At 38.5% G+C, this 23,671-nt stretch overlaps 3 protein-coding genes across 13 annotated transcripts; 1 reads left to right on the top strand and 2 right to left on the bottom strand.

The window, feature by feature from the left end:
• Window positions 1–477: 477 nt before the first annotated feature.
• On the bottom strand, window positions 478–4,123 carry LOC111779139 (heat shock factor-binding protein). Its single transcript, XM_023659215.2, has 5 exons — window positions 3,979–4,123; window positions 1,561–1,614; window positions 1,336–1,359; window positions 1,226–1,268; window positions 478–794 (listed from the first exon to the last, which is right to left on the bottom strand). Exons 1-5 carry the CDS (start codon window positions 3,979–3,981, stop codon window positions 655–657), a joined length of 264 nt encoding a protein of 87 aa, XP_023514983.1. The 5' UTR covers window positions 3,982–4,123; the 3' UTR covers window positions 478–654.
• A 561-nt stretch (window positions 4,124–4,684) lies between these two features.
• LOC111779140 (dol-P-Man:Man(5)GlcNAc(2)-PP-Dol alpha-1,3-mannosyltransferase-like) lies at window positions 4,685–7,969 on the bottom strand. 11 transcript variants are annotated; one of them, XR_015413190.1, is made up of 6 exons: window positions 7,729–7,969; window positions 6,097–6,159; window positions 5,890–5,968; window positions 5,724–5,799; window positions 5,101–5,199; window positions 4,685–4,992 (listed from the first exon to the last, which is right to left on the bottom strand). XR_015413190.1 is itself a non-coding variant. In XM_087118919.1 (6 exons), exons 1-6 carry the CDS (start codon window positions 6,532–6,534, stop codon window positions 4,959–4,961), a joined length of 408 nt encoding a protein of 135 aa, XP_086975045.1. In that variant the 5' UTR covers window positions 6,535–7,722; the 3' UTR covers window positions 4,685–4,958. The 11 variants fall into 11 exon arrangements, 4 of the variants coding, with proteins under 4 accessions (XP_086975045.1, XP_086975047.1, XP_086975044.1 ...); XR_015413187.1 differs by lacking the exons at window positions 5,724–5,799; window positions 7,729–7,969 and adding exons at window positions 5,667–5,723; window positions 6,459–7,722 and having other exon boundaries at window positions 5,101–5,510; XM_087118919.1 differs by lacking the exons at window positions 5,724–5,799; window positions 7,729–7,969 and adding exons at window positions 5,667–5,723; window positions 6,459–7,722.
• Window positions 7,970–10,158: 2,189 nt separating this feature from the next.
• Window positions 10,159–22,622, top strand: LOC111778446 (uncharacterized). Its single transcript, XM_023658282.2, has 27 exons — window positions 10,159–10,498; window positions 10,643–10,871; window positions 10,989–11,125; window positions 15,675–15,791; window positions 15,903–16,046; window positions 16,143–16,816; window positions 17,079–17,200; window positions 17,292–17,383; window positions 17,646–17,883; window positions 17,993–18,062; window positions 18,332–18,480; window positions 18,591–18,664; window positions 18,742–18,915; window positions 19,015–19,086; window positions 19,216–19,317; window positions 19,401–19,490; window positions 19,678–19,753; window positions 19,855–19,951; window positions 20,044–20,113; window positions 20,222–20,401; window positions 20,583–20,705; window positions 20,780–20,863; window positions 20,960–21,144; window positions 21,228–21,366; window positions 21,455–21,514; window positions 21,885–21,989; window positions 22,228–22,622. The coding sequence occupies exons 1-27, from the start codon at window positions 10,400–10,402 to the stop codon at window positions 22,339–22,341; spliced, it is 3,816 nt and encodes a 1,271-aa protein (XP_023514050.2). The 5' UTR covers window positions 10,159–10,399; the 3' UTR covers window positions 22,342–22,622.
• Window positions 22,623–23,671: the final 1,049 nt, after the last annotated feature.

The raw sequence follows: 23,671 nt of genomic DNA, 5'->3' as shown, positions 1-23,671 counted from the left end.
GAGATCACATTCCTAGGGTGTGGAAACCTCTCCCTAGCATACACATTTTAAAACCATGAGACTGACATTGCTACGTAATGGATCAAAGCAGACAATACCTACTAGCCGAAAAATTCCATCACCTCTACACCAGGCACCATTCTGCTTAATTGCTACAATCCTGAATGTCTTGTCCACCGCAGTACGAGCATTGAGAGCCTGAGCTGGGTCCCGGATGGAGCTCAAACTCGCTGTCGTGAAGGCTCCATGGCAAACTGCATGATGTACGACATTGAGTTCGAGATGAACTCCGAACTCAATGGACACATATTGGCAGATTTAAACTACATAACCTATGATGCACTCAAGGCCAACAAGGTGCCATGCTCGCGCCAGACGCAGGGGCAAACCCGTACGACCATGGCTGCAATGCCATCACTCGTTGCCGAAGCTAACGACCCGTGTTTACTTTAGCCAGAGATGAGCAGTAGTATGAAATAATCATAGAGTATAATCATCACTATATTGCCAATAAGAAATTATGCTGAAATAGCAGGTCCATGTCTAGAACATATTGTATTTTTCTGTCTCATCCTAAGCATTGACTTCAGTTTCACAAAGGCAATAGCGAAAAGACAACAAACTCATAAATAAAACATACACTCTCAACTATGTCTACGCAGAACCTTCGTCTTTCTTCGATTCATCGGCATTCGTCTTGGACGGAGGCAACGGCGAACCCTCCACGCCCATCTCAGCTTTTAGGTCGTTGATGCTCTGCTCCAATTCATTTATGCGGCTTCCCATCTCATCAAGTATTTTCAAGTTAAGGAAAGCATATATACTATCAATTAGAAGGAATTAAGGTTCATACAGATTCAAACAAATTCTAACCTACAATCAAGGTGGCTAATCACTTATATAAAGGTTCTTAGATTGTACTGGACTCGAACGTCTCATTAGAAGGAATTAAGGTTCATACGAACTCAATCCAGTTCGAAATCATTACCATTATCTTCCTATTAGAATGCTTTAACTATATGTAACTTTTACAAGATCATTGTTAGCTAGAATGGAAAACGTAATACTTGGGAAATTGCACCGTTTGAACTGTATGGCCTCTTTTACCAGATAAATAACTATAGAATTTATTTTGCGAAACTCGAATTGTATTCGAGCCTATCAGAAACAATTACTCGTTATAATTATAACTTAAGAAACTTCTAGCAGCATTTCAAAAGGATATTCTTTGTGATAATGGAGTCAGACATGGTTTGGAACCTTGATTGCTGCATAAATAAGATTATGTTAGATATGAATTTCTCTGCTGGAAATTTTACACGAACTGAAACTCACCATCTGTTGAAGAAGATTTTGCACCTGGAAAGAAGAAGAAGAGTTAATACCAATTTAACTATGAACTACCAAGAAACAATCAAGAGTGGCTTAGGGATTGAATGTTAAACAGAAGGAGAGTACTGATGATAAACTTTATAAAACCATTCTTACAAAAAAAGTTGGATTAGACTATGAAATGTGAAAAACACAGAGAATAAACTGAAAGAAAAGAAATGAACTCACAAAAACAGTCATATCAGCTGTGCTTTGTTTTGCATCTTCAGAGTCGTGTCCATCCTACAAGATAAAAAGAGTAAAATGTGCATTTCACACTGTCACGCAATGGTACAAACAACAACAAACCAGTCAAATAATATGAACAATATGATAGGAATACCATTAGGAATGGTAGTTAGATATTGATAATTGATTAGAGAAGTAATTGCGGTGATTTTTTAAATATTTGTGAGTTTTGGACCAACTTGTGCGCACCTTAACTAATCTCACAATCTCACAAGACTAGAGTCTTATTACATTTGATTGTCGAGGAACTCGTAGAATATTAAATCTCAAGTAGGTGACTACCATCATTTGAATCCATTTCTTCTAAACCTTTTAACATTCCATGGCCCTTACTGACCACTAGGTGCTACGAGGTTAACATTAAGGCATGTTGGGTAATTCACTAGAGAAGATGTTATAGAGAAAAAGTGCTCTAATCCCCACATTTAGGTTTCAACACATTCTTTTCACACTTAGGCATATAGCACATCATTGGTAATGAGTTCGACTACAGTATCACAAATTTGCAAACTAATCCTAAGCGGCTTGTCATAGGTTAGACGTTATTCCATCTCTCCTATGCCTCCATTGGTTTCCTTGAAGTTGCTTGGGAACAGAGAGCGTGAGAACATACAAGACTGAAATCAATTTTAAAAAAATTTCGATATAGCTCTGCTCCAAAGATGGATGCAAGGAAAATGGATAGCGATCAATGGATACAAAGGGGAAGGTAGGGTAAAGAATGAAACTAGATGGTTGCTCGCGAGAGATTCTTTTTCGTTTTATGGTATGTAGCTCCGTGAGCTAGGAGTGTTAGAAATCACAACTCTCCACAATGGTATGATATTGTCTACTTTGAGCATAAGCTCTCATGGCTTTGCTTTGGGCTTCCCAAAAGGCCTCATACCAATGGAGATAGTATTCCTCACTTATAAACCCATGATCTTCCACTAAATTAACCAATGTGGGACTCACACCCAATAATCCTCAACAAGGAGCGCATCATCGTGGCTTAGATCTGAGTGGTATCTCAAGAAAGGGGAGGTTCCAAGCACCTCAATAATTGGAGAGTTATTATGTAGTTTTGTTATCTTCCATATTTCGATATATTTAGGTTCTATCCCAATAATAACTAGAGGGTGACAATCTTGAAAATGAATTAAGATAAAGCATTCAAACATCTTCAGTTGTGACAACTATAATCAACTACAATAAGATTCGACTATCATAATATGGGAACAGAAGTCATTCGCACTCCTGAGATAACAACGAATAAACTAACTGTGAGCCAGCGTCTTAGCCACTAGAAAAAGAAGGGATTGAACTTAGCCAGGGCCCAAACTTCCTCAGAAGTGCTATTCACATCTCCAAGTGCACCTTCCATAAGATTGCAATGAAAGCAACATTCCAAAGTGCCATCTCTCTATGTTGTAAGGAAGGGTTGTATAAGACCTCCATCATAGTCATATGCGAGCTGTTGCAAAACATTAGCAAAAGACTCTTCCCTCTCGTAGTAGGAAAAGATGGTATCGTCTACGGACTAAAAGTGTATGAGCAGAACTTTATTCATTCTCACATGGAAATCTTCAACAAAGTCCCTGTCCACCCCTCTAAACACTAACTAACTAAGAAACCTCCACAAGGAAAAGGAACGATGACATTGAAACCCCTAGTGGCAAATGTTTTACTCGTTGCCTTCCCATTAAGTGCATCAACAAGAGAGAATTGACCACATCCAACATTTCAATTTAAACCCAAAAACCTCCTTTCCACAAAACTTTCCCAAAAAATATCCAATCAGCATGATCCTAAGAGTTTGCAAAACCAATCTTAAAGATAATCCCTTCCTTCATACGAAGCCGAATAATGTTCAGTCTCCTCATAAACAATATGAGCTTCATTCCAGCCCCTCAGCGAAAAAAAAAACTACACCATATCCCATGGTATCCAGAATCAACCAAATCAGCAAGCGTAGCTTTACAAAAATCCAAGAAAGATTGAATCTTCACACATTATCTCGTGACGAAGCCTTCAGTCATCGATTAAAACGATGAATCCTAGCAGAAACACGAAATCCACAAGAAATTCATCCGTAACCCAACCCCAAATCAACGTTCAATATCAACAACCTAAGGTGATCTAAATCGGCATTGTTCAAAAGTGATTAAAAAGTGAGCAAGACGATTGCGGAACTAAAGCTGAACAGAATCATTCGATTTAGAACAGATTACAAACAGAAACAAGGAAATCCTTAGAGATTTCGAATTCCTTCCAGAATTTCACATCTAACAGGGTGAAATGGATACACAACAGCAATGACATTCAACGGGGAAGAACAGTGACTGAACGGAATGAGATTTAAAAAGAAGAGAAACCAACCATTTCCGCAAGAGTGGATCTTCAAGAGACAATCGGGAGATGCTGAAACTCGCGGTGCCCAATCGTCCAGTTCGCGGGGGAAGAACGCGGGACGTAGAATATAGCGAATGGCTCCCTTTTTTTGCTCAGGTGATACCCACTTCTCCCCCCCATTTTGTACAAAATTACCATTTTGCCATTTACATTTTTTATAAAAATATATTTATTATTTTAAATTTTGTAATTTTACTCTTACCGTTAGTGGTCGAACAACGTTCTCTAGCTTAAATATAATTTTTGTAATTTCATATATTTATTTAATTAATTTATTGTCAAAAGTTCATAACTTAAATATAAATATTTTTTATTTAATTAAAAAAAATATGATCTAAATAGTAGAAATTTATAAAAAGTTTTCGAAATATTTTGATTTAAAATTTGAAGTCTAAAAATGTATAATTGTACACAATTTATAAAAGAATATATATTTTTATTAATTGATTAAATATATGAAAGTCAATTTAAGTATAACTTAAAACATCCGCTATGTTTCTTATTTTTAAATATAACTCATTAAGTAATTATTTATTAATTTTGTTATTTTTTTAATCATTATTAAAACAAAAAAAAAAAACAATAATTTTTCTTTTTTTGTGGTAAAATACTTTATTATTTGTATTTGATCGGTAAAAAATGTAACCAAGAAACTAGCTTTGTGACCGGGTAATACATCGAAGGAACTAAATTTATAATTTAACTTTATTTTTACGAAAAAAAACATAAATAATGAATATGAAAGGGGCATTTTAGACATTAAAAGATTATCCAAAGTTTTGGAGGTATGGCATTCAAAACTTAGAAACTCTTCTCGGGTTTGCTATAAAAAATCTGTCGAAGTTTGAAAATCTTCTCGAGCAATACCGTGTGGAGGTAGAAGGCTTACGGGTCGTGAACTCGCTTCTCTTCTCTTCTCTTTTGTCTTGACAATCTAAATCGTTCTTTCATTTCAACACTAGAATTGATAATTGAATGAATCTACAAAATACGAGTAAACATAGCAGTTTTCAAAGGTGAGTTTCAAGATGACAATAACAGAGGAGAACGACTCGAAATAAACGAGCCTCAAATTCGATGCTCGACAACCTGAAGTTGACCCGATCACGTTTCGATACAATACTATCTGAAACCCCTCCGTCCGCTCGAGGAAGACGGAAAAAATGAAACGTATTACAAGAAAGCCAGCTGAAAATCAAACATGGAGAATACAAACTCTATGCAATTAGATTCAAACTAATGATAGTGAGACAGACTAAGAGTTGGTGTTTTTCAGTTTTGTTTTATATCAGATACTTCACTTGAACATAAGGATACTCTGCTGCTCCAGACCACAAACCCCAAAGCAAAATTAGGTGAAGACTTAGAAAGCAACATGGAGGAGTACATATTAGAAGGATATACATTCCAACAAAACCGGATCCCCCCAAACAGATGAGATCCCACGTCGGTTGGGGAGGAGAACGAAGTATTCTTTATAAGAGTGTGGAAACCTCTCCCTAACAAACACGTTTTAAAAACCTTGAGAGGAAGCTCGAAAGGGAAAACCCAAAAGATGACAATATCTGCTAGCAGTAGGCTTAAACATCCATATCTATATATTGAATGTACACAAAATAATCCAGACAAGAAGGCGAAGATTTTCAGCGAGGTACCGTAATAAAGTAGGAAACGACGTTCTCCACAACAGATATGGAATAGAAAAGAAATACCTGCAGCGTAACGAAATACGACATTTAGAGCCCATACTTCATTGCTTTCGGATCGAATGAGTTATATGACCAGATTCTATATAAACCAAATTTCAGACACTGTTGCTTGAGGATTGAATGGTGTGTGTGTTCATAAAAATATGAAACTTGAGATAATTGAGCTTACCATGAGTAGAACTGATAATGCAATGATCGAGCACACATAACGCCGATGAAATTCCCAACGAACATTGTTGTTACAACATCTGAGCCGATGAAATAGTCGGAGAACGATCAACCAGAAAAACGAGAGAGGGGGTTAGATGACGAAGAAAATATTAAACAGATCATCATATTACAAGTTAGATCGAATGTACTTTTAGTACCGACTTACGTTCGCCCTCGAGTAACTTGACCAATGGCTTGTTATTGTTAGATATCCCATTGGGAAAGTTGCCTGCAATAATGGAAGCTTATTGAACAACATTGCCTGAATCCAAATAGCTCAAGTGTAGATACAAGAGCAAAGTGAAGCACCTAAAAATTTTATCAGATAATGTAGTTCCCCCACCCCTCAATCTCACCAGCAAAGGAAATGTGTAACAACTTGTTTAAGAAAACAACTTCAAACAGTTTTCTAATAGTTTTAGAGCTCAATGCGTGTAGAGGTGGGAACTTCTAACATTTTGATCGAAGATATATGCTTCAACGAGTTAAACTATGGTTAGGTTGGCTTAAAATATGATGAAATATTACCTGCGCTCGATAGACCTCTTCTCCAGTGAGGAATTGTATGGCAAAATAAATGTACAAAAACTGTGAGATCCCACATCAGTTCGAGGAGAAAGAAGTATTGCTTATAAAGGTGTGGAAACCTCTCCTGACCAGACACATTTTAAAAACCTTGAGGGAAAACTCAAAAGGAAAACACAAAGAGGACAATATCAGTTGGAGAGGAGAAAGAAGCATTGCTTATAAGGGTGTGGAAACCTCTCCCTACCAAACGCGTTTTAAAAACTTTGAGGGAAAACTTGAAAGGGAGAGCCCAAAGAGAACAATATTTGTTATTGGTGGGTTTGGGCCATTGTAAATGGTATCAGAGCCAGACACCGGACGGTGTGCCAGCGAGGACGTTGAGCCCCCAAGGGGTGGATTGTGAGATTCCACATTGGTTGGAGAGGAGAAAGAAGCATTGCTTATAAAGGCGTGGAAACCTCTCCCTACCAAATGCATTTTAAAAACCTTGAGAGAAAGTTCAAAAGGAAAAGCACAAAGCGGACAATATCTACTAGCAGTGGGCTTGGCAAAGAGGACAATATCGGCTAGCAATGGGCTTGTGCTATTACAAAAACCGAGCAGGATAAACTAGAGGTCCAGTGTCTCCTTGCAATTTGCTGTAATCCCTCTCCCCTCCCAAAAAATAAAACCAATAAGTAGAACCAATTAAACCCTCCTATAGAGAGAAAGAGGTATTTAATGTTATAATTCTTGAACATTGAAACCAACAGTACGAGATGAATCAAACAGCCATTGAAACCAATAGTAGAAGATCAAACAAACAACCATAGTCCAGAAAAATGCTTTACTCAAAGATCTAATTTCTAAGCAACTTATTGTTATGATTCTTGGACACTCTAGTCTTAATCGTTAATTTTATCAATTTTTTTCCAGTTTAATGTTGTAGTTCGTAGAGAGCCAAGGCCAATTTGAAACCAAGGACAAAATCAAACAAATGACCATGAGTCTCCAAAGAAATGCTTTACTTGAGATCAAAATGCTAAGCAAGTTCATGTTATAATTCGTTTAAACTCTAGTCTTAATCAGTAATTCTATCATTTTTGCATCTGAGGATTAGAGTCACGGCGGATGTATTTAGCAGCCAAAATCAAAATATCTACTACTAATGATACTTACATGTAAGCGTCCCAATCAATTTTAGTATCTGGAGGCAAACAAGCAATGGCGCCAAAAGGACATATCGATGATTCATTTTAAAGAAAAGAGACGAATAAGAATTCGATCTTACAGGGTACATATGCGATGATATTGGCGACGAGGATGCCATCAGCCAAGACCAAAAAGAAAGCAAATGCGAGTATTGGATTTCCACCATACTTGTGTCGGAAACAGCTGATCTTCTCGGAGGTTTCGCCGACTTTCCCGGCGAGCTCACCTCAGTCACCTGCGATCCCGCGATCCCGCGATCCGTTGACGTACACGGCCCTAATTCGAGAACCAGACGGCATTGGCTTTTTATCCATTATATAAAGATGATGTTTTTGTTTAATATATAAGTTTTAAAAATATATATTTAATTATATAAATTTTATAATATAGTTTTATTCCGTAGGAGATATTTGTAACCCTAATTAATAATAAAAAGATAGAGAAAGTGTCCCGATTATTTTTACATAGGTTCTTTGTTGTTGTGTAATATATTAATGAAATTTAGTTGAAATGATAGACTAGTAATAGTATTAATAAAATAAAAATATATAGTTCAAATTTGATAAAATATATATTATGAGTTCCTGGTTAGATAATACATCTAAAGACTCACAGCTCCCTCTACCGTCTCGGCCACTGACGTGTCAAAGTGGCTTGTATGGTTGAAAGCAGATTCCATGTTAGATCCTATGTTTGTGACCTAGGTTGTACTCGGTGTTGTCTGTGACCTAGGTTGTACTTGTTGTTTTGCGTGGCATTGTGTATGCTAGATGGCTTGGGCCTGGTGAAGATGGTCGTGTTGGTCAGATGTAACGAGAGTAAATCCGACAGCACCATACTTGATTAAGGAGAGTTTGGTTATGTTTTTCTCGCCTAATAATTTTTATTTGATCTCGTAAAAATAAGAGATATTGATATTTGGTTTTTTTTATTATTATTTATATTTATTATATATTTTTATTTAAATTTGTCATAAAATAATTTAGTTATTAAAATAAGGAGTGATTTGTTATCCTCCTCAACTAATGTGAGACATCACAATCCACCCCCTTTGGGGCCCAACGTCCTTCCTCCAGTCGATGTGAGACCGCCCCTACCTAAATCCACTCCCCTAGGCCTAGCGTCCTTACTGGCCCACTCCCATTTGGGGCCCAGCGTCCTTACTAGCACACCGCCTCGTGTCTACCCCCCTTCGGAGAACAGTGAGAAGGCTGACACATCGTCCGGTGTCTGGCTCTGATACCATTTGTAACGACCCAGATCCACTGCTAGCATATATTGTCCTCTTTGGGCTTTCCCTTTCGGGCTTTCCCTCAAGGTTTAAAAACGCGTCTGATAAGCGAAGGTTTCCACACCCTTATAAAATAGTGATTTGTTATCCTCCTCAACCAACGTGGACATCACAACACATTTGTAAACAAATAAAATAATAAATGACATTGTAATTGATAACTAATTTAAAAAGGAAAATTCGACAAAAATTAAGGTCGTATTATTTATAAATTCAAATTTTTTTTTAAGATTAAAAATTAAATATTTATTAAATGGACATCGACACTTGTTTTGTATCCTCAATCATCCGAACTCAAATTATACAAGATATGTAAAAAAATGCATGTTTTGAGGAACATGATTCATACGTTATTTTGACTTCGAAAAATTAGCGGAAAAAAAAGGCAATTCGTTTCGATATTAATTGGTATAAAATTAATATCGAACTCCTCTAACCAATTCTTTTAATGCACGAGCCAAATGTAAGAAGGAAGTTTATATTTATTTAATATAAAATAAAATAAACAAAATTATACTTATTTAAAAATTATAAATTAGTCACATAACTTTTTATTTATTTCCACTATAATATTAAATATTAAAAAATAAAAGATAAAAAATTAACAAGTGGATTACATGAAGAGCAATGTTATAAACTTAAAAAAAAAAAAAAAAAAAAAAAATTATTTGTATTATTATTTATTCATCTTAAACGAATACTCCAAAATATTACTTATTTTTTTCTTGAAAAAAAATTAGATATTAAAATTTGAATGTTGATTTCTTTCCGTATTATTTATCTCAATTATCTGATTTATTAATTTATTTTTTGATATCAAACTAATATGATAAGAAACTTCAACTTAAATTCAATCGACGATTATTTATTTTTTAGAGGTAAAAAAGACGTTTGTAAAATAATTAAAATAAATATTTATGTTGACTAAAATTTATAACTATTGCTTATTTGGTACGAGCGTATAAATTTAATATTTATAATTTGAACCTTACTAATTAAGACTTAATTATTTAACTAAAAACAATAAATAAAAATAAATAAAAATGATTTTATGGTAATCTTTTTCTCAATTTAAATTATATAGACCAACTAATTTGAGCCACCATTATAATTTAATTTGGAAGACAACCAAGCGATCCTCTCCACATACATTCATCCTTCCAATTCTTTGTTTAATAAATTAGAAGATAGAATTAAAAAAATTTGTAAAAATCGAGACGCTTACTTAACTGATCTCTTCGCATCAATTTCTCTTCCTCTTCCCCTCTGCCCGGTCCTCTCTATTTGGTCTTCGGGCGCCTTTTCTCTTGCAATTTTCCCTTTTTTTCCTTCTTTTCATCCATACCCAGAACTTGATTTTTCAATCCAAGAGGAAGAAAAAGGAAGGAAAGGAAGAGGGATCAATTTATAGACCCATTTAATTGTTCGTGTCTGCTCTGTGGTGTTGCGTTTTGTTACCATGGTTGAAACCAGGCGTAGTTCTTTCTCCAAACGCTCTCTTTCTTCATCTCATGGCTCGCCTCCTCCTTCCGGCGCCCCCAATTCCAAAAGATCTAAGGTACTTTCGTCTGATTTCTCGCGGTTTTTGGGTTTTGCATGTCAGTGATTCGTGGTTCTTTCTCGATTGATGGGTTTTTGGGTGGGATTTAGGTGTGGGGTTTGGTTTTTGTGGGTTTTTGATCTTTGGTTGAATTAATGATAGGTTATTGAGGCATCGTCGTCTACGGAGGACGTTCAGAGCGCGCCGCCTGTCGAGCCGTTGATCCCAGTTGGGGAATCTGGGGTTGAATCGGTTGACCCAGTTATACAACCAGCTGATCCATTCGATACTGATTCTTTGAAGGTCAACAACGCAGGCGATGAGGCTGTTCCCGAGAATTCCCATGACCTTCAGGCAGAAGGCGAGGCTATTATTGCGCCGCAACCTTTAGGTAAACCTTCGCAATTGGTGTTATATGCATGCAGTTTGATTGCTTGGACCTTGGGATTGTTGGGTTTGAATTGGGTTTTGATTAGATTCTTCGATTCGTGTGTCGTGTGGGATGTAGGTGATGTTGCAGCCGATGCGGAGAAATCGAAGGTGGTTGTGGCTACCATGCTCAATCGCTCGAAGAAGCGAACGATGAGGTTGGCGAAGTCGAATTCGAAGCCTGCGTGGGGAAAACTTCTTTCGCAGTGCTCACAGGTACAATCCTACTCAAGAATTGTTTGTTCTTAATTTATTGTCCTTTATTTTTTTGGTTTGTCGAGGTTGATCGAGATTTTCATATGAACTATTAGTTTTGGTTTGTTTAAAAGAACAGAGCAGGGATGAATTTGATTACCCATGTGATAAGAATGTGTAATACTTGTATGGAACGGAGGGCTGAATGCTCGGTCGGTATCATGTTTTTATATGCAATCGTTCTTATCTAGCATGATTTTTCATCTCTCCATAAAGCTCTAAAATCGACTTTTGTTGGAGAAAGAACAAAGGGAGATGAATTTCAGATACTCTTCTTCCGGCCGCTAAAGGAGTTGATGAAAGTTATCTTGAAAATGGGCATCGAGAAAGCCTATGAAAACATTGGTCGGGCTAATCTAGATGTGATCTTGAACTTAAAGGCTGTCGAACGATGTGGATAAAGTGGGGTTTCAAATGCCCGTCTACTTCTAATTTCTTTTGATTACTAGGAACCTCACCGTATTTTGGCTCATGAGGACTAAGGCAAGAGGCAACTAGCCGAAAAAGAATCATGTTTTCCTCACTACATTGAGTTGGTGGTTCACTTAGGAGGAAAAGGACGCTCGATACCCTCGATAGGATCGTAATTAAAAATTGAGAAGCACAAAATGCCCCATCAACATTGATTTCTTAAGTCCAACCTTTCAAAGGACACTTCAATTCATGGAAAGAAATTATGAAGACGGGAATTGAACATCTTTGTTCAATATGGGAAACTCGTTTTTGAACATATTTGTCCGTCTTTTCCACGTTACAAAGATCTTTCACCTTACACTGAGTTTACACTGAAGCAAAGTGTTATTGGAGTTAAAGGGATTGACCAAGCATAGAGTCCTCATATACTTGCTTCAAAAAAATTTTGTTAAAAGGATTTTGAACAAGCTCTACTCGAGTTTGTTTTAACTGTTACTACTGGTCTTGTTGCATTCCCGTGTAAAAAGATGAGAAGTTTCTCTTCCCTCCTACTTGAATTCTCTTTCCCTCTCTTATAGAGGTTTAGTCATCAAACGTTAATTGGAAAAAAGGCCTTTGATAAAGTCGATTGGACTTCCCTAGAAAACGTTCTTGTAGCAAAAGGCTTTGGCTCAAAATGGTGGGGTGGGTAAAATTCTGAATACCGAGAGGAAAGATTTATGCCACATGGGATCTTTGACAAGGGGATCCACTATCCCTTTTTTTCATAATGGTAAGGGATTGCCTCGGTTTCCTACTCACAAAGGCCGATTACGAAGGAAAGATAAAGGGCTTTTAGGTTGGTAAAATGGTAATGAATCAACCACCTTCAGTTTGCAGATGACATGATCCGCTTGTCTAATTTGCTAGTTGTATCTTTCATAAAAATCAGATCGAGATAGTAAAATTCTTCGAAAGATTCTCTGGACAAAATGTCAATCTCTAAACGACAGAGATTATTGGCATCAATTAGCAAAAGGATGATCGAAGACTTTGTCTATAGATACAGTTGTAAAAAGGGTGAATGGACAAATATGTACCTAGGATAACCCTTATAGGGTAACCATGAATCATTTTTCTTTTGGAAGACTATTATTGAAAAAATAGGAAGAAGGTTGTCAATATGGTCATATGTTATACTTCCAAAGGCAGAAGGCTCGCCCTAATACAATCCACATTGTTCAACCTCTCCACTTGCTACATGTTTCTATTGAAAATACCACAAAAAGTGGCTCTAGATATAGAAAAATTATTAAGAAACTATTTGTAGAAAAATGACCCACGCCTTGTTCGATGGAATGTCTTAAACCTCCCAACAGACAAGGGAGGGCTTGGCCTATTTTCGATAAACGAGAAACAAGGGAAGGCTTGGCCTATTTTCGATAAACGAGAAACAAAACTCTCCTCGCAAAATGGATATGGAGATATCATTACAAAGAAAACACCTTGTGGAGAAAACTTGTAAAGGCTAAATATACTTCTACGTCATGTACAAACCGACCCCCTCCGTCTTCTGTAAAGGTGCCATGGAAGTACATAAAAGAATTCCAAAACCTCATCACCAACCAAATTTGCCATAGGGTGGGTGATTGAGGAATCACATCATTCTGGACTGCCCCTTGGATTGGGAACACCACGCTAGCTTGTGATATCCACTTTTGTACACTCTCGTAATAAAAGAGTCGCAATCAAAGAAACATGAAATAATGTCAACAATTTCTTGGACCTGAAGCTTGTGGTAGGAACCTAAAGGATAATAAAAGCTACATAATGGGCTGAATTAAGCCTCAATCTTGCCCCAATTGTATTGTCGGTTAGCTTGCTCATTAACATGGCTTCCCAGCGTTGATGGGGCCTTCTCTACGAAGTTTTTGACGATGGACATAGGGAAAAAAGTAGAAGCAATAATCTCATGCTAGCAAAGACAATATGGAGAGGAAATCACCCTAAAGAGGTGAAGTTTTTCTTTTGGGAAATAGCGCATAAAGCTATTAGCACAAGTGAAAGTCTTCAAAGAGAATGCCTTGTGTCACGGTCTTGCTTTTTTGACCGCGTGGTGTCGATCTTGACACGCTCATGACCAACCTTAAGGGGAATTTAGCCCCATATATATTTTTTGCCTCGGCTTTGTGGCTTTGTTGGACCTTAGGCGAGGTTTGTTCTCGCCACTCGAACATCGCTTGTGTGGAATCCAAGCTTGTCCGACCACACATGCCGCCTGCGCGTACATGTTCAATCGTCTACGACACAACCAACTTGCCTCTACCCTAGGCCAAGTCATTCGACTCGACCTTGCCTCTGCTCGAGGTCAAGGTCTCTCAATGCACCATGGTGTCTCATCTTGTCATCTCGATCTCCAATGACATGCCCCATATGTCTTGACGCCATCCCGAGTCTCAGGGTGTCATCGACCATCACAACTCGCTCGGTCATGCCATCAAGAATGGGCCTGCGTGTCGCTCATCTCATCGGGACTTCCCCAACATCCATCCATCTGGGTTCTATCAAGGCATTGGCCTTCCCATGCCCGTGTCATGTCATTTATGGATGCCGGATAGCGGGTGTATGCAGCAATCTCAAACACGCGGGCTGGGGTGCAATACCGGCACACGCGTGCTGCCCGGTACTGTCCTTGAAAAAACCCATTTCAAAGGAAGTCGCCCGAGACATTCGTCTCGGCACGCTCGCTCACACTATGACACATGTATATGCCACAGGGTAGCTCGCTTAGGCCACAGGGCCCAAGGGTAGTGGAGAGCTGATACCATGGTATCCCCTATAGTACATTTTGAGCCATTTTCAATCTTTTAGGCATAGACATGATTTTTGACGAACGGTCATATGGTGTTGTATAGCGTCCGTCCGGTGTCTGATTGACTCCAAACTTGGCGAGCATTCATATTTCATATGGACGGACTTAACTCCAGAACCGCATGCTCGAATTCCTTCTGAAACCTCGACTTTTGAGGTTAAGGCTCGGGACCCTACCCGACGACCCTTCAACAAGCCTATCTTTGCCCCTCTTGTCTATTCGATGTCTCTATCTTGCTTATGTCTCAACTTGTCTTCAATGCCCACTCTGTGTGGTGTGTTAGATGATGCACCGTCCTCCTCAATCACATCATGACACTCATCTAGGCCCTCGTGTGACCGGATGGGCACCACTTGAGGGTCGCCGCTACGTGAGGGTCACAACCTACTATCTTCATAGTTAGGTTGTGACACCCTGCATGGCTCTATTTCCAAATTGGTGCCCGTTATGCAAGAAAGAGAACAAATCACAAAACCACTTATTTATGCATTGCACATACGCACAGAATTTCTAGACAAAGATTCTCAATATCTTCCGTTGGCATCTCACTTTTCCTAGGGAGAGAGGTAAAGGATTTATTGGACATGACCTTAATGTACCCACCTACAAAAACCCTACTATGGAAAAACTTCGTCGTGGCTTTCTTTTGAAATCTGTCTAATGTCTTTTCTTCCTAGAGTCATGCCCCCTCTTCGTAAATTGGGAAGGTCATCGGTGAACATCATGGATAATCCATCCCTTATTTAAAAGATTTTTTCTTTTTTAAAAAATATAACAACTCATTCCTAATGAAACGTACAATCTGAAAAACTTATTTTCAACACCTTCCACGCCAAAACTCGAACTAGTTCCTTTTTCACTAGCTTTATGGAGCTATATGACTAGCACGCCCTTGGATGGGTACGAAAGAGCTTAGACCCCTCTTGTGAATGCTTTTTTTACTAACAGAAATGGTGAGGTTTTAGATTGGTAATGATTGTACAGAGGGAGCTGATTGATGAATGAAGAATTTGTAATTTTGACCTTTTTTTTTTTTTGGTGAGGATGGTCACTAATGTAAATTATCATTTTGCTCTCAAGTCTAACCATAAAGTTGAGGCTTCTGGTTTTTAGCTTCTTTTGGCTTAGCTCTCCATCATAACCTGCATCTCCGGTCTAGTTACGTTGCGTTTTTCTGTTTAGTAACTTCAAACGTTGATATTAATTACTGTCACCTGACTTTCTGGATTTATTATGCTTCTGCAGAATCCACACTTGGTTATTTGTGGTACTCTGTTCACTGTCGGTCAAAGTCGTCAGTGTAATTTATGGCTTAAAGATCCATCTGTCAGTACAACATTGTGTAAGCTGAGGCACATCAAGGTTAGTAATTAGTTCTTTTTCCCTGGAGATATTGCTACTCAAAATCGGAGTTTATGCTTTCATTGTACGTTTTTTTTAATACTTCTCTTTCTGTCACTTGTATTATGACAGCGTGGGAACTCTTCTGCTTTGCTGGAAATCACGGGAGGCAAAGGCGCTGTCATTGTTAATGGCAAGATTTTTCAAAAAAACTCGAGTGTAATATTAAATGGAGGCGATGAGGTTGTCTTCACTTCCTCTGGAAAACACGCTTACGTATCCTTTCGGAATGTTGCAATTTAACATTGGTTTACCTTTCTTGCATGCAACAATGTGTATCTATGATGATTTACTTAATTTGTTAACCATCAGATATATCAGCAGCTCACTAGTGATGATTTTACTGTTTCTGGTCTGCCTTCTGTAAACATTTTAGAAGCTCATAGTGCTCCTGTTAAGGGGATTCATTTTGAAGGAAGGTCTGGGGACGCCTCGGCTGTAACTGGGGCATCCATATTAGCATCGTTTTCGAATATTCAGAAAGATTTGTCTCTGCTTTCCCCACCTGCTAAATCCAATGAAGATGTGGAGTTACCCACTGGTTGTGGAGTGTCAGATGATCAGAATCCAGACATTAATATGAAAGATGTCAGTACTAATAATAGTGATCTAAATGGCGATGCATCTATGGACAAAAATATCGACCCAACTCCTAATTCTGCAGCTGAAAGCCCCAGTATTGATAGGCTTGGACTCGATGCTTGTATCGATGCAGAAATGGGGGAGGTCCCTGGAGCAACTCATGAATTACGGCCACTTTTACAAATTTTAGCTAGTTCGGCATCTCCCGACTTCAATTTAAGTGGCAGCATTTCAAAGATCCTTGATGAACAAAGGGATATAGGGAGTCTTTTTAAGGATTTTAACCCCCCTCCTGCTATGCCGACGTCAACTCGACGTCAAGCATTCAAAGAAAGATTACAACAAGGCATTCTTAAACCTGACAATATTCATGTTTCTTTTGAGAATTTCCCATATTATTTAAGGTATGATTCTCATATTGTCTATGTTTATTTTGTCCATTATGCACCTAGCAATTGTTCGTGGTATATGTTGATCGTAGTTTGCTTCTCGCTATTAACATTTTGGAGTCTCTTGTAACTATTGTGATTTATGGAAATGCTTTTGAGTAAGTACATGTAGCGTATTAAAAAATTAAACGATCCAGAACTCTATTAAATTTCGTGTTGATGTATCGACTAACTGGGATGTGTTTTAAATCTTTTTTGACTCTGCCTCCTTTTTCAGTGATACTACAAAAAATGTTCTGATCGCGTCCATGTTCATTCACATGAAGTGTAATAAATTTGTGAAGCATGCGTCGGACCTTCCTATTCTGAGCCCACGTATACTGTTGTCTGGACCTGCAGGTTGGCACTGACCCCTTTTCTCCCGTTAACTACGGTTATATTTTCTTTACATCTGATTTGTTCACTTGACATGGATTGTTTATTACTACAGGTTCGGAAATATACCAGGAAACTTTGACGAAGGCACTTGCACGGCATTTCGGAGCTAGATTACTAATTGTGGATTCTCTTCTTTTGCCTGGAGTATGACGCTTTACCTTTACTATTAACTTTCTTGAAAGTTCATTCATCTGTTCTTTTATGAATTTGGTCAACTCGTAAAGTCTCTTCCGGTGTGAAAGAGGCGGGATTAAATTTTGTGTAATCTTGTGAATTAGGGAAATAATATTTTTGATTCTCAAGCTTTAAATACTTCGACATGCAAATCCCAGGCTTGCCGTTTGTTTTTGACCCTTGCGAACGTGCCTCCATAAGATCAAGTCAATAAAGGTTGTTATGTATACAGGGACAAACATCCAAGGATGCTGATATTGTAAAAGATAGCTTGAGGCCTGAAAGGGCATCTGTTTTTGCAAAAAGAGCTGTGCAGGCAGCGGCTGCCGCAGCTGCTGCTGCTTCGCAGAACAAGAAACCAACTTCCAGTGTCGAGGCTGATATTGCAGGTGGATCTACCTTAAGCTCGCAGGCTTTGCCAAAACAGGAAGCATCCACGGCTTCATCGAAGACCACCGCTTTTAAGACAGGTATCTGATTTTTAGACACTATTGAGAGTCGTGGTTGGTGTGGCAACTGGTCCATCCCCAGTCTCCCACCTGTCGTGCATAATCTTATTAACCTCTTATGAATTTGTAGGCGACAAAGTTAAATTTGTGGGTACGTTATCTTCTGCGCTTTCACCTCCTCTTCAAAGTTGTCCTCTCAGGTAATATTCCTCCGCCCGCTGGCACTGTATTTGGTGTCTGATGATCTGAAACTTCTGGATAATTGTTTTGTTGTAGCTTCGGTTTTCGGGTTCATTTTCTTGTCCACCATTATTTGTTCATACGTAGAAAATGTGCGATAAAAATCGTCTGCTCTTTGTCCATCAGTTATGCTGTTTCTTCTTATCTCTTACATGTATAATGTTTTACGTAAAGACTTTTTGCCGTTCAAAATCTATTTGTAACTATTTCTCATTTCCCTTTCGAGCAGGGGTCCGTCTTATGGTTGTCGGGGGAAAGTTGTCCTTGCTTTTGAAGAGAATGGATCCTCAAAAATAGGGGTGAGATTTGACAAATCGATTCCAGATGGTAACGATCTCGGTGGCCTTTGTGAAGAAGATCATGGCTTCTTTTGTTCTGGTTATTCTTCTCTACTTGTTTTTCCCGTTTTGGGTTCCGTTTCTAATATTTTATTTTTATTTTTCCTAGAACTCTGCTCGTGTTATAATTGTTCTAAATTGACATTACAGCTAATCATCTACTTCGCTTGGATGGTCCTGGAGGCGACGATACCGATAAGCTTGCTATTGATGAAGTTTTTGAGGTACTTCCTACCCTAAACTGCGCCATGTATCTATGTTTCCTTTTCTATTGGTACTCACTACGGTATTCGACATGCAGGTTGTCTCAAACGAGAGTAAAAACAGCCCGCTAATATTGTTCGTCAAAGACATAGAAAAGGCAATGGTGGGACACTCGGATGCTTACTCTATTCTTAAGGGCAGGCTTGAAAATTTGCTAGGAAATGTTGTTGTCATTGGCTCCCACACCCATATGGATAGTCGAAAAGAAAAGGTGAGCAGAGCCGTTTTCCTGCCCCCTCCCCCCTTTATTCTTTTAAGAGTATGTTTGGGACGTTCTAATTCCATTTTCGACTCGTCCGTACATTTTCAGTCCCATCCTGGTGGTCTGCTATTTACCAAGTTCGGAAGCAACCAAACAGCTTTGCTCGATCTTGCGTTCCCGGTATGCTAAGTCTTCTCTTCTATATGTTTGTTTAGTATTAACTTGACCGTCCTTTTTTTCGTTGAACGTCCTGTGGTATTTCTTTTCCTCCTACGAATTCAATAGTATATATCACGTTTCTGTATTCAGGATAATTTTGGCAGATTGCACGATAGGAACAAAGAAACTCCAAAAGCGACAAAGCAACTTAGTCGACTCTTCCCTAACAAAGTGACCGTATTACTTCCTCAGGTATCGAGATCTTATAGCTGATTCTGTTGTCTCACTGCTTCTGTCTATCAAACTCAGCACGACTTTTTCTTGAATGTTGTTAGGATGAGGCCTTACTTTCGGAGTGGAAGAAACAATTGGAACGTGATACCGAAACTCTGAAAACACAGGCAAATATAGTCAGCATCCGCTTGGTGAGTGCTTTTAACGTATTGTATCGCCCTTGTTTTATTATTATTATTTAAATATTCAACGAGAAACCGTGAACATTGCAAGTTAACAAATCGACATCTTAACCATGGGGACTCGAATCCGAAAGAATTAACCCAAGCGAGTAATTACAAAAATAACGTTTTCCTTTTCATTATACTGTTGTTTCAGGTTCTCAGTCGAATTGGTTTGGATTGCCCGAACCTTGACACTCTCTGCATTAAAGATCAAGCACTAACACTCGAAAGTTCGTATTCTTCGAAAATTTTTGTAATGTTTTTTTTAATGGTTACTGGGTTCTACTTAAAAGTTAAAAACTGATCTTGAATCTTGTATTTCTCTTACTAGCCGTTGAGAAAGTTGTCGGCTGGGCTTTGAGTCATCATTTCATGCATTGTTCTGAAGTGTTGGTTAAGGATGCTAGACTCATCATTTCTACAGAAAGGTTGTCTACTTTTTTCTTGGCCTCACCTACAGTAAGGAAGCTATACATCGTTTTATCGTGTTCATAGTGGTTTCGTGTGTTTAATACTGCAGCATCGAGTACGGATTGAACATTTTACATGGTCTTCAAAGTGAGAACAAGAGCTTGAAGAAATCGCTCAAGGTAATCTCGTAGAACGATGGGTCTTCTGACGAACAATAAATATCGCTTTCCTTGTCCTTCGGGTACGAGTTCTTAAATCTAAATTGGAGTGTGGTTCGACAATTTTAGGATGTGGTTACGGAGAACGAATTTGAAAAGAAACTTCTCGCGGATGTTATTCCACCTGGTGACATTGGTGTTACGTTCGAAGACATTGGTGCTTTAGAAAACGTGAAGGACACGTTGAAGGAATTGGTGATGCTCCCGCTACAGAGGCCGGAGTTGTTTTGCAAAGGGCAGTTAACGAAGGTGCACGTTTTTTCCAACCATCGAGCCAATTTATCAGTAAATCAGGGTTTATTACTAACTAGTTAGCATAGCATAGTAGTTTTGATCATCGAAGACGTTGCTCGGAATCCAGTTGAAAGATATCTTTGTTTCTTTGCTTCATTGTACTACTTGTTTACGAGCGGTTTTTACTCTTCGACAGCCGTGCAAGGGAATTTTACTTTTTGGTCCACCTGGTACTGGAAAAACAATGCTTGCTAAAGCTGTTGCAACTGAGGCTGGTGCAAACTTTATCAACATTTCCATGTCAAGCATTACTTCTAAGGTAAAAATTTGGCTTTTTTTAAAGGTAAAAGGAATAATCTCTAATATTGTGTACTATCTTTGTGTTTTTTACAGTGGTTTGGTGAGGGTGAAAAATACGTTAAGGCGGTGTTTTCTCTAGCAAGTAAAATCGCTCCGAGCGTTGTGTTTGTTGACGAGGTTGGTTACTTCATAGGAGTTTCCTTATCGCTATCGTTGTTAACATTCGGTTATAGTTACAATTCTCCTAGAACACGAATATTGCTGCTACTGCAGGTTGATAGCATGTTAGGACGACGCGAAAATCCAGGCGAACATGAGGCTATGCGCAAAATGAAAAATGAATTTATGGTTAATTGGGATGGGTTGCGAACAAAGGATAAAGAACGTGTACTCGTTCTTGCTGCAACCAATAGGCCGTTTGATCTCGATGAGGCTGTGATTAGGAGGCTTCCTCGGAGGTGGTATCGCATTTGTGTAATGCTACCTGCTATACTCGTGTCGTCGATCTTTCTGATCTTGAATATGTGATTGTTCTGTGTAGATTGATGGTTAACTTGCCGGTTGCCTCGAATAGAGAAAAGATTTTGCGAGTCATACTCGCCAAGGAAGAGTTGGCTGCTGATGTCGATTTAGAGGCCATTGCTAATATGACTGATGGATATTCTGGAAGCGATTTGAAGGTTTTCTTTTGTGTTTTATGTTTTTTTCGAGTTTCCACCGCCTCGTCGATCCTACCGTGTTTATATTTCTCTCATTATTTGGTTGCAGAATCTTTGTGTAACAGCGGCTCACTGTCCCATTAGAGAAATTTTGGACAAGGAAAAGAAGGTTAGCGATTACTCCGTTTTCCTAAAACGTGTATCTCGGTACTTTTCGCAATTGTTTCGTCGTTAACAGTTGCGTTCGAGCATCTTCTTTTAGTTTCGAGTATTTTCGTTCTAGTTTAAGAAAACCGTGTATCGCCAGTGAAGCAGGAATTTCGTAGGGTAACGACTTTGTAATGGCTCCTTATCATAGAGGGAAAAAGGGTCATTTGAAGAAGTAAATATGGAGTCGGCACCTCGTTTAAGAAACCGTGTGTTGCCTCAAATTGCTGTAGGATCTTGAGTTTTTACCGTTTTCGATGGGTTAGGCCGCTGAAACCGTAGGACATATGCTATGTTTGAGGATATTAATGGGTTGTCTTCATAAATTACAGGAGAGAATCACTGCTTTGACCGAGGACAAACCCGTACCGGCGCTATATAGCAGTACCGACGTTCGCCCTTTAAAAATGGAGGACTTCAGATTTGCACATGAGCAGGTTGGTTTGCTTTCTCCCATTATTACTGGGTGTGGTAGGCTCGCTTCAACGCCTCGTGGGTTCGAGCCGAGCCGAGCCCACCTTACATGTTTCTTATGAGGTTAGGTTAGGTTAGGTTAGGTTAGATTTGGTCCATCATCATCTAGTTAAGGTTCAACAGTTGAGACACAAGGGGGTCTTTAATGAAATATTGTAGTCTTCTTCGATGCATGACCGTAGTGACCGTGTTTATTCCCAGGTGTGTGCGAGCGTGTCGTCGGAGTCTACAAACATGAACGAGCTCCTCCAATGGAACGACCTGTATGGAGAAGGCGGGTCGAGGAAGAAGACGTCTTTGAGTTACTTCATGTAGAGGTGAGGTGAGGTGATTGTATCTTTGTTGTATAGAGTTTCCATTTCATTTCATTGATTTCCGAGTTTGTCTCCGTCTCCGTCTCCGTCTCCGTCTCCGCCCCTCGAAAAGAGTGCAAGATCGGGGATCGATCAGGCATGGAAATCCATCGCCCCCACCCTCCATTCCCCTATTGTATCATATATAGTTCTTTTTCTTACCCTTCATTTATTTATTTCTCTATGCTTTTGTAGGAATTTTACAATTTTCTTTAGCTAATTTGACCAAAAAAGCCTTTCTCCCTTTCTGCCTCAATCTTTTTCTTTGAATTATAAACCCAATTATTGGTATTTGGTATCATAATATTCTTTGTAGCGATCCAAGTTCACCGCTAGCATATATTATTTTCTCTGGGTTTTTCCTTGCGGGCTTTCTTTCAAGGCTTTAACATACGTCTGCTAGGAAAAGTTAAGTTTTCTGTATCCTTATAAAGGTGTTTCGTGCTTCTCTCCAACTAATGTGGGATATCACAATCCATCCCTTAGGGCTCAGCGTCCTCGTTGTCTCTCCAATTAACACCCCTTAGGGCCCAGCGTCCTCGTTGGCTCTCCAATTGACATGCGGCCCCTACCAAATCCACCCCCTTCGAGTAATAGCCTCATGTTGGCACATCGATCGGTGTCGGGTATAATTTAATTGTTTTTTTTTTTTTTGTAAAAAAAATATTATGAATGAGAATTAATTCCAAACTAAGAATAATTTGACCTTATTAATTTTTTTATTGCAAAAATTATGAGCCACTTTCAGATAAGAAAATTGATTAGATTAATAAATGGGAATATAAAGAATTTTAAAAGGGCATTTATTCTTATAATAAATAATGGATTACTTTATATTCTAGACAATTTTAATTCTAAACTTCCTTTTAAAAATCCACTTTTATATATATATATATATATATAATTTTGTTCGGGTTGGGGTTAAATTGACCAAAAATATTTTTAACTCTCGAGCAAAAGGAGGATTCTGTCCAAGGAGGGGCCCACGATTGATTAGGTAGTTTATGGAGACAATAGTTTATCATTGCGATGGTCAGTAGATGGTCCGAGAGGGTGATCAATTGTACTAGGATTGAGACACGACCCAGACTCCTATGAGAAGCAGTAACGAAAAATCTTTTGTAATGGGCGAAAGCTGACGGAGCAATGTCACATGGAGGAAGAAGACCTATGGGTTATCGAGCCATTTACGATTTTCCAATTGTCGGTGTTATCCAATCATTTGAATATCCTTCTCATTCATTATTAGTGGATTATTTTAGTGAATTAAATTAATAATAAATAAAGATGAG

Source organism: Cucurbita pepo, chromosome 17, assembly GCF_057944985.1.
Source record: "Cucurbita pepo subsp. pepo isolate OVF chromosome 17, ASM5794498v1, whole genome shotgun sequence".
NCBI classification, from domain to species: Eukaryota; Viridiplantae; Streptophyta; class Magnoliopsida; order Cucurbitales; family Cucurbitaceae; genus Cucurbita; species Cucurbita pepo.
The sequence above is the reverse complement of the archived record's forward strand: the minus strand, read 5'-3'. Positions and strand labels throughout refer to the sequence as shown.